At 33.9% G+C, this 16,451-nt stretch overlaps 1 protein-coding gene across 1 annotated transcript; it reads right to left on the bottom strand.

Annotated features, from left to right (window-relative positions):
* Window positions 1–12,793: 12,793 nt before the first annotated feature.
* Window positions 12,794–14,599, bottom strand: LOC141716689 (homeobox-leucine zipper protein ATHB-40-like). Its single transcript, XM_074518888.1, has 3 exons — window positions 14,465–14,599; window positions 14,040–14,350; window positions 12,794–13,233 (listed from the first exon to the last, which is right to left on the bottom strand). The coding sequence occupies exons 1-3, from the start codon at window positions 14,559–14,561 to the stop codon at window positions 13,000–13,002; spliced, it is 642 nt and encodes a 213-aa protein (XP_074374989.1). The 5' UTR covers window positions 14,562–14,599; the 3' UTR covers window positions 12,794–12,999.
* Between the last annotated feature and the right edge of the window lie 1,852 nt (window positions 14,600–16,451).

A 16,451-nucleotide genomic window follows, 5' to 3' on the forward strand; every position in this document is an offset into this window, starting at 1 on the left:
GAACGGTATTAACCTGCTATCGTTGCTTTGATTGAAACTCTTCTGCAATTTTATCTGCTTCATATCATGTATGTACATCAGGATCTAGAGTGTTCTTCACGGATCATGAATGGTGATTATGTTACCTCCTTAGAAGGATTCGATATGATATGAATGGACTCCGTATGGTTAGCTATTAAAATTTCATAGAAAATTAATGACTACAGTGGGTCAGTGGTGGACCATAGTAATGCAGCAATGATTCTGCGAGTAATGAGCCGATTACAACCGTGAGAGTTGTAGTGTAATGTATGTTGAGATTGGGTACCACTAATCGGGTTGTGGTGATGTATAAGTTATCATTGATAGACTAATTAAGTCGATTATCTACCTATTGAATACTTAATCCTTCTTATCAATAGAGAGTCGTATTACTATACGAGGAAGGTTGTGATGCAAGCATAGAATTCTAATAACGATGATGTCTAGAATGAAATCCCAGATTCGATTTTCGATGTCGAGGGAGTTTCAAAGGTGATTGTTTATAAGCTCGAGCAAGAGCATGGGACCATAGAACAATGGACGGAATAGTAGATATTCGGGAGCGTGAAATGCGATGCTATAATACTTGATGTTGATATATATATACACATATGTTTTGTTCTCCTATGACAAACCTCTATAGTTCAGAGGTAGATTCCAAAGCCAGATATTTATGGCAGTATTTTTCATATACAATTCTCTTCAATTCGTTCTTTTCTCTCCTTTTCATTTTGTATAAGCTGGGAAGAACAACCCTTTCAGAAGGGGAGGTATTGCCGAATGACTATCTATCTGTGTGATAGAAGCCTAGTAGGATACCACATGTTGTTTAATTGCTTGTCAAGTACTAAAGGCTGGCCACCTTCTGTACTAACTATGCGATATAACAAGTGTTCATGATCATAGTGATCTCTCAATAAATTCTTTTACTTCTATACGATGGATCAAGCTTTCAAAGATAGAAGCAGCTAGAAAGGAGTAGTATCAGTGCAGTGGTATTCCGAATCTAACGCGTTCATGATACTAAGGTTGACGCAATTATTAAAAGGTTATAAAATGCTAACGAGCAAAAGTGTAACCGGTATAGTATTATGTACGGAAGATAGTAATGAGTACGAACTGGAAAAGAATGGGTATTGAGAAGCAAAAGCTATAATGCTAGAAGCTATTATGAGAGTCTGTGCAATAGACTTGAAAGAATTTAAAATGGTCACTTAACATGGATTGAGTTTTCTTACGACAATAGATCATATGTCAGTATTGAGATATCGCCTTATGAGATCCTTGAGGGAAGATAATGTCGATCTCCCTAATGATAGGATGATGTAACAGAGCGCAAGATGCTCAGACCAGTAGTGGTCCAAAGGACCAAGGATATAATAGATCTAATCAGAGGACGGCTGGTAGTAGCCCAAGGTGGACATAAAAAGTATGTTGATTTGACACGAAAGAACAAGGAATGGGAAATAGGGGACCTAGTAATGTTAAAGGTATCCCTTGGAAATGATGGATGAGGTTCAGAAAGAAAGGAAAGCTAAGCCCACGAATTGTTGGACCCTTTGAGGTATTAAGACGTATTGGGAAGTTAGCATATGAGCTAGCCCTACCCCCGAACATGTAGGAAGTTCATAACGTGTTCCACGTATCAATATTAAGGAAGTATAATTCGGATGCCAGACAAATAGGGGCATATGAGCGCATAGACATGCAACCCGACGTAAACTATATGGAGCAACCAGGAAGGGTTATAGATCAAAAAGGGACAAGTGCTTAGGAGAAGGGATTATCAAGCTAGTCAGAGTTGGTGGTAGAACCACAATGTGGGAAAATTTACTTGAGAGTTAGAAAGTGCAATGCTAAGAAAGTATCCCTATTCATTTTTATCTGATTTCGGGACAAAATCCTTTTAAGGAGGGGAGACTGTAATAACCTCAATTTTTGGAATTTTTGAAACCCTTATGAATAGTGTTTTTGCTGATTATGCTGAATAAGAAAACTTTTCATGCCACACTATGTAGGGGTTCTTTTATTAATATTCTGAGATCTTATTAGCACTCTATATGGTATATAAGGTATATAAGTGTATGTAAAGATCGTCAGAATCCAAATTCGAACACTTTGATTTTTCCCGAAAATCCACCAGATACAGAAAGAATTGAGTATAAGGTAACAAGATTAAAAGGATTTTAATTCAAGGATTATAAGAGGAGATCATAAAAGGAATATAATATATTGAGAAAGGTTAAGGGAACCTAAGTAATAAGATCCCGGGTATGATCCCTCAAATGATAAACGAGAACGAAAGTTAAGCGAACCGTATAACAGATCAGCGGTCATTAGGAAAGTAATTAGGAGTTAATAAAAGAGGTTAGTGATGATGATGTCATCAAACCAATAAGAAGAGGACAAGCATGGGAAGATGACATAAGAATGATGACCTAAGCATGACAAAAAGAAGTGTGTTGTTGGTTGATTTTAAGCCATTCATTTTTTACCATGGTAAAAGGTAATTAACAAAACAAAAAGGGAAAGCAACCAAACAAGAAGCATTTTTTCTCCCCCCTCATTCTTGCTCTCGGCTTTTCTTCTTTTTCAAAGAGGAAAATTTCAAAATCCAAGATCCAACCATTGTTAAATTGCAAGGTAATTATCAAAGGTTCCTTATGATTAGTTATGGCTATCCTAGGAGTTTAAACTCCAAATTCCTTCACAATCTCTTTCAATAAATCATTTAAGAATAGAGTGAATAGTGTTTTCAAGAAATTTAAATTGTTTGATCTTGTGTTTTTTGGTTAGATTAAGCTTTGGTAAGGACTTTCAAGGGTGATTCCAAGCTCCTTAGTTACTCTTACTCACCAAGGAAGGTATAATCTCTTAACCTAGCATTTTTATTGAATATTAAGAGCTTATTATGATTAGGATAGTTCATGAGAAGCATGGTGATTGAATATGTAGAGATTAGTTGGTTTTGTGATGTTTTTGGAGTTGTAAATCTTGGTTATTAGTTAATGAACTTAAGAATAGTTTTAGTTCATGTTTGAGAATAATATAAATTGGAAAACTTGAGGTGTTGGGGCTGTTGTAGTGATGTATGGATGGATTTTGGTTGTATGGTTGAATTGTGATTGATTTGTGGTTGATTTGGAGTAGGATAAAATTTGGTAATCGCGTAAACATAGCCGTCGTAATGCCCGATTTACTTTAGACTGTTTTTGTTCTTAACATCAGGACCCATGAACTCACTGTTAGGTTTTTACCATTGCCATGATTAGATAGTTCATGTTACGAGCTTCGTTTTGATATGTGGTTCGCTTGAATCCGATATACGATTTAGGAGAAATGACTGTTTTAAGTAACGGCATTTCGCGACCGAACCCTTACCCCTCGCCTTACTTTGAAACCTTGGTTAAGGATTTTAAATGACTAATTGGGGTATGAAACAATTATTTTAAGTGGATTAGGCAGTTGGTAGGGTACTCGTAAAAGAATTGCCTTAAAACCCTTAATGGTTAATTTATTAAAAATGGTGGAGCCGAGGGTACTCGAGCGACTTAAGTGAATCGTTAAGCACAAAAGCGAACGTTAGGGTCTAATTGGTTAAAGTATAGATTCATAAGCGACTTTGGTTTAATTCCAACTTATATGTTGTTTATAGGTTACCAGACTCGTCCCAAGCCATTTATCACCCCCAGTCGCTCAGGCAAGTTTTCTACCCGTTATACTGTTGTTATGATGTATATATGTATATGCATTATCTTGTGATAAGTGCATGATTGTTATTAGCAAAGTCTTGCGATATATTGGAGCATGTGATATGATATATATATGCATGCCTGTTTTGTAATCTTGATATTCTATTATCAATTCAAATGCTTATAAGTTGCATAATACCTATGCTAGAGATAAGCAGTAGTTGCGTATACCCTTAATATAGGGGACCCAAAGGTGAACATTTTCTAAAACCGGGAGTCGACGTTCCCGAGTATATTATATATATTTATATATATATATATATATATATATATAGTTTTCAAAACTATTAATCGAATAAGGTTTATTCGATAACTTTATTTTTTATTAATGAATATTACTTTGAATATTCATTCAAGGACTTATGACTCGGTTTATTTTATTTAATGAATATTACTTTGAATATTCATTCGAGGCCTTATGACTCTGTTTATTCTATTTAATGAATATTATTTGGAATATTCATTCGAGGACTTATGACTCGGTTTATTTTATTTAATGAATATTACTTTGAATATTCATTCGAGGACTTATGACTCGGTTTATTTTATTTAATGAATATTACTTTGAATATTCATTCGAGGCCTTATGACTCTGTTTATTCTATTTAATGAATATTATTTGGAATATTCATTCGAGGACTTATGACTCGGTTTATTTTATTTAATGAATATTACTTGGAATATTCATTCGAGGACTTATGACTCGGTTTATTTTATTTAATGAATATTACTTTGAATATTCATTCGAGGCCTTATGACTCTGTTTATTCTATTTAATGAATATTATTTTGAATATTCATTCGAGGACTTATGATTCCGCTTATTTACTAAATAATATTCTTTATTTTATTAAAGAATAATGTTTCGATAATCAAACTTATTTTCCATTATTCAAATAAAGATCATACTTTCGTATAAGTATATCTTTGGTTATTGTATTCATTTCAAGTATGAGTTTTAAAACTCCTACCTCGATTATTTTTATAAGGATCATCCTTATGGGAATATTATTTAAATAATAATATTCAGATACTTTCTAACATATCGGGACTAATTTATTTTATTAAATCGGCGTTACTCTAAACATTCTTTAAAATGTTTTCGAGTCTTCAAAATGATTTTAAAAGTTAGGGCGGATCCCAAAACTCATTTTTATATTTAAGATCCTCCTTTCGAAGGGAATTTAAATACTCGCTCAAAACCTGAGGGATCCGGCTCTGTGGTGTGTTTTATATTCGCAACAAGGTTGCTATTTTGATAAAAGAGTTTTTGATTTCTTACCCAACACTCGGGAAGTAAAATTCTTGGAACAAGTTAATCCATTAACAGGCATCGCCTGGGAAATATCGGTGAGTTTTCCTTTCCAACTAGATATGACTTCTTGGTGGAGCCGTATCAACAAGTTTCTACTTGGGGAAAGGGGGGACGAGTTTTACGTTTCAGAGTCATGGATTTCATCTGAACTAGGAGTGGCGTAAGTGGTCGAGTTGCGCCGGCCCAACCTTATTATATTGGCCCAAATGGCCTGAAAGTTCCGCTAAGACGGTCCATTCCTTAGGAGTCCAGTGTTCGGTTGACAAGTAAATCCGACAGGTTCTCCTCTACATGTAGAAAATGGTGGGGTTGCACTACTGCGACTGATCATCGTAAATGGTCTTCCTGGCACGGAAAACTCCCGTAATGAGTTCATCATCCAATTGGATATTTCTGCAACACTACCCAGAGCCCTTCGATAGAAAGGTTACGGCTGGGCGATTGTTGAGTGTTGGCAGGGTCGAGTTTTTAAATTGATGTTTTCATCAAATGAAGTATCTCGTAACTTCATTTCATTTTGATGATATTCTAAAGATTGATTCTTTACAAGTTTTGTCGTGTAGCTTCATCTATGGGATGAGCTAATTATAACTTGAATGGTGGTAGTTCAAGCAGTATTCGGAAAAGATATAAGTATATTGGAGTATCTTGTAACTTCATATTTTTAACTTATATTTATTTAATGATTATCTTATGCATGACAAAGATTTTCAGAAAAACATTGAGACAAGGTTAGATATATGAGGTCACCTTGCAACGATATTTTTATACAGTTATAAACTGGAACTCTGTGTATATTATATATGTCAGAGGATTTCAAAGATTGTGAAAAGTATATATGTATATATATACTGAATATTTTGCGACTTGGTCGCGTTAAGATATCAACTTGGTTCATTTCTTCTTGACCAAAACTTTCATGAGTACTATGAGGATGCTCATATATTGTTAATTATTATACATATTATTTCGGTGGGCTTGTTGCTCACCCTTGCTTTCTTCTTTCATCACACAACATCAGATAGACAAGATGAACAGGACCAAGCTCCCAATTCGCGAGCGGATAGGAAACGTTCCGCAGTTTCCTATAGGCGTTGATGTCGCTGTAGCTGAGGTAGGAACTACCAATAGGCTAGGCTTTCAACTTTTGATGTACCAGACTTATGTATATTTATGAATTGTAATAATGGCAAAGAAATGTAAATTTATTCAGAAACCCTTTTGAGGTGTAATGGCTTATAATTGTGGAATAAAATGACTTGTGTTATTTTTGAATGTTCATCTCTGAGACTATAACTTATGGTGTGTGTGTGTGTGTGTTTATTGTGGGGTGTACGTAGTAGTTGGTTGTTTATTAAGATTGGGTGTTATTAAGGGAAATGGAAGTCGTGACAACCCGGATCCCCGACCCCGGATTTGGGGGTGTTACACTTGAAGAACTTGTCTCTGTTTCATCAGACTTAGCCATTAGGGCTAGATTGACATAGCTGACATTCTCATCCTCATCCAGACCATCTGTTGCCCAGTCATTTTCTTGTGTAATGAAAGCCTTTTCCTTTTGTTTGAGCAATTCAAAATATTTCTATTTATAATCCACAGGCTCAAACTTTTTGTTGCTAGAATCTGACATTCCACACTCACGGGAAAAGTGTCCTGCCAAGCCACATTTGAAACATTTGAATTTTGATTTATCCACCATGTTTCTATTTGGCTTAGCTGCTCCAAAGTTCTTCTTGAACTTGAGCTTGGCAAATCATCTGGAAAGAAATGCTAGATGTTCATCAATATCTTTCATGTCATCTTGGCTCAAAGAATCTTCATTTTCTGCTACCAGCCCCTTGCCCTTGTTTTCACAGACCTTTGAAGTTGATTCAACAGCTTCCATCTTCATCTCCTTCTCTTTCTCTAACTCAGCAACTAGTGCAATGGATCCTCCTTTCTTCTTTCCTCTCTCCATCCTCTCATCTTGCTCTATTTCAAGCTCATAAGTTTTCAAGATGCCATACAGTCTCTCCAAAGTAAACTCCTTGTAATCTTGAGAGTTTCTCAATGAGACTGTCATAGGTTTCCATTCCTTTGGAAGAGATCTAAGGAACTTAAGATTGGAGTCTTTTGTCTGATAGACCCTTCCATGCAACTTCAGAGCATTTAGTAGTTTTTGAAACCTACTAAAGATGTCAGTGAGAGACTCACTTTCTTCACTATGAAAATGCTCATATTGCTGAATGAGTAGCTGCATCTTATTTTCCCTTACTTGCTCAGTTCCATCACAGATAATCTGTATAGTATCCCAAACTTCCTTGGCAGTTTTGCAATTGATGATGTTGTCAAACATGTCACCATCAACTCCATTGAACATGATATTCATGGCCTTCTTATCTTTCCTGACTTGTTCAATATCAGGATCAGACCATTCATGTCTTGGCTTGGGAACAGATGGCTCATTTCCAGTTGCAGCTCTCACTGGTACATGAGGGCCTCTTTCTATGCAATCTACATAGGCCTCATCTTGAGAGAGTAAATGAAGATGCATTTTTACCTTTCAGTGATGGTAATTATCTTTGTCCGGAAAAGGAATTTTGACTTCAACATCCTTCTTGTTCATCTTGCTGTTTTGTTGTGATCTTTAAACTCTTTGTTTATCAAGAGCTTGCTCTGATACCAATTGTTAGTCCTTAACAATGCAACACGAATTACAGAAGGGGGGCTGAATGGAATTCTTGAAACTTTTTCTTGGTTAAAAAGTGTTCTAACTTAAAATATATATATGTGTTAATTGGTTTGCAAAGTGCAAAATAATAACTTGGAATGAATCAAAACACAAGTAATTAAAAACACAAGTCTTTAAAAACTTTCTGGTGGATTTGAAAGTATCCACCAGAGATATATATTATATCAAGAGAACTCTGTGTAGCAAGATTTGCTCACAGCTGCTTACAAATATGAACAACTAAGTTTACTAGGAAATGCTAAGAATGCAGCTTACAAAAGTTTCTCTGAGAATTTTCTTGCTTAGTGTTCTTGTTGTTCTATTTGCTACTTCTTGGTTTATATATGACCAAGATTATAAAGTAATAAGACAAGATAATAAAACAAAACCTATCAAGTCTAATACTATGCTGCTTCATTACTCTATTCCAGCATCTTTGAATATCTTCATAATAGCATGGAAATGGCAATGCTTCTTTGTTCTCTAAAACCCAGTTAAATAGGCTTCCACATTCTATTTGCATACACTCGACGCATGTGACTGTGTTGTCACTGTCAATAGATGTTTGAATTCTTTATCCGTCGGGTTCATGATCATCCGTCGGGTTGCCTAGTTGATCATCCATCGAGTGGCATTGTTGTTTATCCGTCGGGTAGCAATCTGGCACTTGACTTCATTTCATTTACACATAATTATAAGACATCATCTATGTACAATTAATCAACCTATTCTGCATATCTAATTAAGGTCAACATGACTTGAGTGCTACTGTAGAATCTAAACAAGGTGTATGCAGAAATGTGCTACAGACTCATTATTACAAGAGCTACTCACTCGATGGATAATTGATCATCATCCGTCGGGACTATATTGTGTCATCCGTCGGGACTATATTCCTTATCCGTCGAGTGCTACATTTTTCACTAAGTAAAATCTACTAAGGTATTTTGTTAATGAAATCATCAAGTTCACAACAAACACCATATGTACGTGATATGCACATGCCAAAGTAATTGGATAAAAGCCCCTAAATGACACAGTTCGGAGATAAAATGCGCAAAATTTCCCAGCCCATAATTATGGCCCAAAATAGCACTCAATAACTTATGTTGATTACACTATTTATGTACTTAATACATAACCAAAAAAGTTCATGCTAAGTGGAAGTGCTGAACCACTATATTCTCATGTTGCCAAATAAGGGGTTGTTTCAGCAATAGTCCAACTTTTGGGGCACTTGATTATAAAGCTCCACCAGTTTGGTGGTACTAAAAAACATGCAAAGTTTAATATCTTCGAATTTTTCTGAACTAAATATTCTAATTGTTCTTGCTATATATATAGGTCAGAAATGAAATTCTATTGGTTCAATTTCGCCTCTTGCACCTAAGAATGGTAATGCTCTCTTCTTAATATATCAATCATTCTTGCTCTATTATTTTTAATATAATTTTATTATTTATGTATATATGATGGAGTAGGAAATAAGCGGCGACCTATTACCTTGGATAAGGCAAATTCTAAATTGGCTGCTGGAAGTTTAAATCCATTAGATTTTGTTTCAGAGAATATGAATCCTATTATAGCAAACCAGCGGCGCCCATCTCATTCGATGTTCAACAACTTAAACTTTAAAGGTCAAAACTATCATATTGAACTGTCTATATGTTAACTAAAATTTATACCTAAATTTCCATATTTTTATTTAATAGAAGACTCTTACCGTAGATGTTGGCTTCCTTAATGGAAGGCTACAAAATCACGCGACACCATCCCAACGGAGGTTGAACAATGTTAACTTATCAGGTTATTACAATCTTTCTCATATATTTAAATTGACATTTTCTTAATCATGATAATGCCATCATATATAAAGATATTAATTGTAGCTTATATGCCAGGTGTTACTTATCAAAGTCCAATTTCACGGGTTGTCTAGGAAAGTTCAATAAATCAAAACCTTCGGATAACTTTCCAATTGCCAGCATCAAGGATATCTCCTACCAAGACTAATCAAACCAATACTCAGGGTATACATATCATGTGTTCGATTGTAGTTATGAAAGAATTTTACAACTATTTTTTAGTGTTTAACCAACTATCAATATGTTTATGGACTACGGTGATATCCCGATGTTAATTTGGAGTTATTTATTTATAAATTGTATATCTATGTTAATTTAGATAATAAGAATGTTTTGTCTATGTAATCATTGTTATTGTTAGTTTCCATTTGATTTTGGTATTTATCTGAACTCCACATTGGTGTTACTTGCAGTGATATAATGATTTTGTAATGTGATTATATTACAAGCATTTGGTTATTCCAGGCCAAATGTTTTTTGTTATTAGTATGCGTTTATACAAAAAATTACAAAGTTACAAAGACACAACTTTAACGGTTACAAAATTACTACCTTTCACCCACTTGCACAAGTCAAATATGCAAATCCAACTAATAAGTGACAAGTAGCACTTTTCATAACTACTTCTACTCAACACATTTATTTTTCCGGACAACACATTTATTTAATTGCTTTATTGATAAACACACATTTTAAAAAATAAATAACCACACTTCACAATAACAATTACGCCCTGTTTTCAAAAAACCATATATTTTGAGTCCCAACACTAAAAGCACAATAATATAATTAATGTCATATTCTCTAGAGAGTTTTAATTCTGTAAATTTTCAGCTTCTATATTAAAATTATTACGGAATGTCAAATACTAGCAATAAATCGTAATTTTGGAACATAAATTCTATCTCAACCAGGCATAGCGGGCAACACATCCTAGTCCATATATTTCTCAATATGCATATTCGTTATAATAATATTATAATAAACTATTAAAAATAAAAATATTATTGCAACAATGTCAGAAATAATGATCTATGTGTACATTAAAATATTAAAAATAAATTTTAGAATTTTAAAAAAATAAAAAAGGTAAATTTTAAAAAATATAGTATAAGAAAATGCAATAACGAATGGAACGGGCCCAAACCAACTTCCAGAGTATGAAAACTGTTTGCTTAACTCTATAGAAGACCGTAGTGCAAAAATCAAATGCACAATTAGTACGATGGGTCAGTGGAGTTCAGGGTTTAGTGATCAGTCATCAGAGGATGAAGAAATGCAACTATGACGCCTGTTCAATCACAAACGACCCAGCAAGGCATTTAACGATTTCAGGCTGAGCTAATTTAAATCTTTACAGATTAGTATTGTCCAGTTTTCGAATGCGACAAAACAGGTCTGCTCCTTTATATTTGATTCATTCAACAATGTTATGTTATGACACATAAAAAGCCTGTTTGGCCCATTCATCTGATCATATTGTCTCCCTCCCTTGTACTGTTTTTGTTCTTACTATTCTACGTGTCATGCATTGATACGATTTTTTTTTTAGTTTGTAGTTTTTTGGTGTTTTAGATTTTGACATTACCTTAAGCTGTATATGGTCAGTGATTTCAATTATTAAGACGTCTGTTTATGTCGAGAGAAGGTCGGGCTTGTCTCGGGATTAATGTTAAGCTTGTATTGGCTGAGGACATGTTCTAACTCACCCTCGCTAATAAATTATTGATGCGGGAGACTTGTGCACTCCGCACAAACTTTTGTATGATGACGTGGTAGGTGGTGGTGATACATTGAATTGCGGTTAGAAGAGGAGAAGAAATCAGAATCACACGATAGTTTATGCTATGTTACAAAGTTATTTTTGTGCAGCAAGGTGAGATTTCAAGGTTACTTGTGCTCTGTAAAAGCTAAGGGTCTGGTGTAAATTTTATCATTTCCTAATTTTATATGTGCTGTATTTTTTCGTATTCTCGATATCTTTCTGCATTTGTTTGTCTGTTAATAATGATTGCACAGACATTTCAAGGTTATACCGACTGGTCACTTACAAGGCAGTACATTTTAAATTCAGATAGTAGAATTGCTCCGGCATCTTTGGATGCGTGGATGTCTTACATCCACCACAACTGCAAAGGAACCGCCTTTAAAGTACAGTTCCACTATGGAGCTCTAACCTAAGTTTGCATTGTATGTTATCTGTTTATCTGATGAAAAAAATTCCTCTAGCTGTCACTATTTTATTTGTTAATTTTCTGTTTCTACTTTATAGTACAGTTTTGGCGGCATGTGTAAACCACACCAGGGTCTAGACACCAATACAACTCTATGATGGCGATACATGAAAAAATCGGTCTAGTAGTTTCTAGGTTGAGGCGCAGATGACCTAACTTGTGTTGTGTTCATGCTCCTAGCTACTTGATATGAGAATTCCATCAATTAAACTTAATCTTAGTATCCATAATATATCACAGTGCTATATAAATGTCTCACTTGATCATATTCATGCAATTTCTGAGTATCGGACAAGTTGCCTTTAGCATAGCCATAAGGGTGGAGTACCGCGAACAGCGAGTATAAAATTTGAACTGCCTGAATCATCATAAACTTTAGGAGATCTATATTACGATGTCACATGTTTGCGGTACCTCCGATTTCTTGTTAGTGTTGTCTGCTCTTTGAATAGCGGATGCTATTGTAGACATGACTACTATGGATAGTTGCGATCAGGACACCTCTGTTTGGCAAAGATAGGGTATGAGAGACAGTACAATGTTTGACTGGTACAACATAGTTGTAGGGACAGTTAATGTTTAAATAAGATGAAGTTCCCAACTTTGTTGAAGTTTAGTTTACTATAGGGTCCTTTCATTGGGTACTAACACATTACATTTCCATGCTTAGTATGCAAGTACTATAGTGTGACTAAAAAGGAGTTGGAATCTGTTTTATTCTTTGAAATGATAAAGTTCATGTATGTATCTGTAGCTTTAAATGACAAGAATCCCCATTATTTATCTCAGTTCCTCACATATGTTGTTATGCTCCGGGACTTGCTCAATCCCCAGCACACAATCTACTCCAGTTTCGTAAAATTTACAGGATGATACTTTGAACATGTAGATACAAGGTACACCAATAGTATATATATTATTACATTAAGATGAAATGAACATGATACGACAAAGCTTAGAGCTAATACTAATAACTAGTCACACTGAAGTTATGTTAAACCTTCTTCTAGTCTATAACACTGAGAATAGTAGCTAGAAAACTAAAACTAAAGAATGTACACTACTGCACTAGTTGATCATCACGCACATACTAATTAATCTATTTACATGTCATATATGTTAGCCCAAATCCCCAATCCATTAGTATCATAATTAATATTCGGCATGCAGAAAACATTGTCCAATCCTTCCATCCCAAACTCGCCAAAATAAGGCGGCTCCATAACCTCCATTGAAAACGGTGAACTAGGACTGTTACTTGAAACCCCGTCCAAGCGCTCAGTCAGTTGATGCATTTCCTTTTCTGCTTCAGACAATTGTTCTTTGAGTTTCAAGACCTGAAAATTATCATCAACCTGATGTCAGAATATGGAATTTATCTATTTAATGACGGAACCAAAATTAGTCTCAAATATTTCATCTTTACACTTGTAGAACACTGAGGGAATGGTTTTATGTGAGATGAATCTGCTAGTCCATCACTATATTGGATTGAAAACTAAACACCTTAATTAGCAGTATACGGCGCTGGCACTCGTGATCAAGAACAAGTTGGTATCTTTTGTGGTCTAATGTGGTGTCAGTACTCTATTTATCTGTCAAGCTCTCAATGGTCAGTTTATTATCATCTGTTCTAACTAAAGCTCTTGTTTAATTTTACATTATAAAATTAAACAAGAGCTTGCTTAAAATTATACATAATTAAGAATTCATCACTATATATTACTTTTTGATTAATAATGAATGTATTTAGTACAACAAAAATTCTGTGAGTTACATTGACTTTTAAGTATTATAAATAAATTAATCTATAATAATGTTCTCAATATACAAATTATCTTTGGACTAAAATAAATAAACCTTGAAACTGACAAAAGCTGTTCCAGACTTTCAGTAACAAAAGATAACTATGCTTTTGTTGTTGAGTGCCCTTTACACAACAAATTAAAGCTACTTACTCCCCTAATCTTAGAAATGGTCCACATGAAATTGTAAAATGAAGTGCTTTAATTGCATGATTACTGGCTTATTTGTGTTTAGTTAAGTGGTTATGGCTTATAATCTTTGTTTCATGAAGAACTTGACATTAATTAAAACAAAGAACTTGACATTATTGCAATAGAAAACAAATAATTGCATTTACCTCAGTTTCTAGTTGGCATTTCTCCACCACAGTGCTATCATGCTCACTTTTGAGCTTGGAGTATTCATCCTCTAGTTTCTTGCTCTTCCACCTAGCTCTGCGGTTCTGAAACCAAACCGCAACTTGTCGTGGATCAAGTCCGAGCTCGGCAGCAATCCTGTCTTTTCTTTCAGAGTCCAGCTTGTGCTCATTTTCAAAATTGATTTCAAGCATGTTCACTTGTTCATCAGTAAGCTTTCTTTTCCTGAACATGCTGCAGCTAGTCTCCCCTTTGTTCTTCTTACGCCTTCTTTGCGGTTTCACTTCCGTTACTACAAAACCAAACCAAACATCGTAAATATTTCATATTCACATTTACAAAATAATAGTGCAACTGTCCTGAAAGGAATAGTAGAGTATGAAAGGGGGTTTATAACTGTACCAACCTTTTTCAGTAGCCATTTGAGTGTAGATATCAGGATAGTACTGCGAAAGAATTGCCATTTGATCATTTGCTTGTTGTTGGTTTAAGATGCTAGTCATTTTTTAACTATGTGCTATGTTCAGAGAGGAGCTCAACTATGTTATGATGAGGGAAACATTCCAATTTATATACCTCAGAAATCCCAAATAGCCCTTAAAGTTAGTGAAAATATCGAAAATGCCATTGGAGAGAAGTGGGTAGGGGTAGGGGTCCGGGCCAACCGGGGAGTACACTGGACTGGCATTTTGTCTGATATAGTTAGACGTAAGTGAATAAAAGATTATAGCCTGGTGTGAATCATTTCCCTTCTAAGGTGCCCCCTCTTAACTCCTAACCAAAACATTGTGTTGTCATCAACAAACCCTTTAATAGCTAATTATGTGATTATTAGTCCTTGTTTATCTCTAATCTTATCCATTATCCTACATATTTGGAAATTAACAAGATATTTATTTCACATTTTCGGAAGGTTTTTAAAGTCGTTTCAATATTAATTATAGAGCAAGTACCTACTAGACTAATTTACTTGATAAAAGCTTAGATAAGATAAAAATTAAGGGAGCTAAATTTGGTGTGAATGTAAAGTTATGAATTAATATTGTCTTGGGATCTGAAGTTTCAAACCCACCACCTCGAACTTAATAAACTAAGTGTGCCATTAGCCTATATGGAGTTTTGATGTTTTGTTTAAGTTTCTTGAAGTGAAGATTTATGTGTTTAATTAGATGTTAATCTGTGTTCTTACTATGGTTTTAACTTTTTTTTATTCCAGGCTTTACACATGCGAGCGAGGCTCGAGGTGGGCAAAAATGATCACGTAAGCCATTACATATATTTAAACATACAACTAATCACGGGTTATGGTACAAGATTGAGGTTAATCTTAGACTATAAGTTCTTCATGTGTCAAACCTTATAAATTTAACTTGCATTCTTGGTATTGTGATCATTTGGGGCAGATTTAGGAAGAGCATCACCAATCTTGTTAGCTAAAATTATTAGGCAAATTATCATTATCTATAATTTTGTTGAATCTGTAAACACATGTACTTTAATCGTATTAGCCATATTCAAAAATATTATTTTTAACTATTTTTTATATACTCAAATATATATTTTAAATGATAAAATAAATTTATTTAATACCTAATCTAATAAAAGTGTAAATAAAATATAAATGTAATGAAAAATGTTGAATATAATTGCAATTTAATAAATATTAAAACTCAAAATATATAACACATTTAAATATGAAAAAATAATAATGAATAAAATCTATTATATATTATAAAATGTATATTTCTATTATATTTTATCATATTGGATTTATTACTATTTTTATAAATATGCAATTGTATGTCAAAATAATTAATAAATATGGTTAATAAGAAAATAATATTTTGTTACTTAATATTATATAAGCTAAAAATATTAAATATAAAATAAGAATTTTTATCCATATATATTAAATGTAATATAAATATAAATATGTATGTATGTATAGTTATATGTTTAAATATGTGAGAAAGCTAAGTGGATGTGATCTGAATATAAAGATGTGATAAATGATATCTATAATTATTGCTAACAGGTCTCATGCTCGGAGTGACATTATTTTTAGCTAATATATTTGGTTCATATTTGGGTGACACCTAAACATTTTAACAAACTGTTGAAGTTGCTCTAACATAACACCGGAATACCTATTGGTCTAAATAAAATTTAATATTTTTTTAAAAAAAAATTGAAATGTACCCGGATGTCTACTATAAATTAAAATTATAATGATGACTTCCTAGACTTAGTGGTAGAATCAGAATTCAGAGGGGGTGATTTTCTAAAGTCAGTGACAGAACCAGAAGAGCCGAGAAGGTATTTGAGATCTTTAATCTCGAAAAAATAAGCCGAGAAGGTGCTTAAAATTCCTGAATTCGAAAACCAGAAAAAAT

Source organism: Apium graveolens, chromosome 4 (genome assembly GCF_009905375.1).
Source record: "Apium graveolens cultivar Ventura chromosome 4, ASM990537v1, whole genome shotgun sequence".
In the NCBI taxonomy this organism is placed as follows: domain Eukaryota; kingdom Viridiplantae; phylum Streptophyta; class Magnoliopsida; order Apiales; family Apiaceae; genus Apium; species Apium graveolens.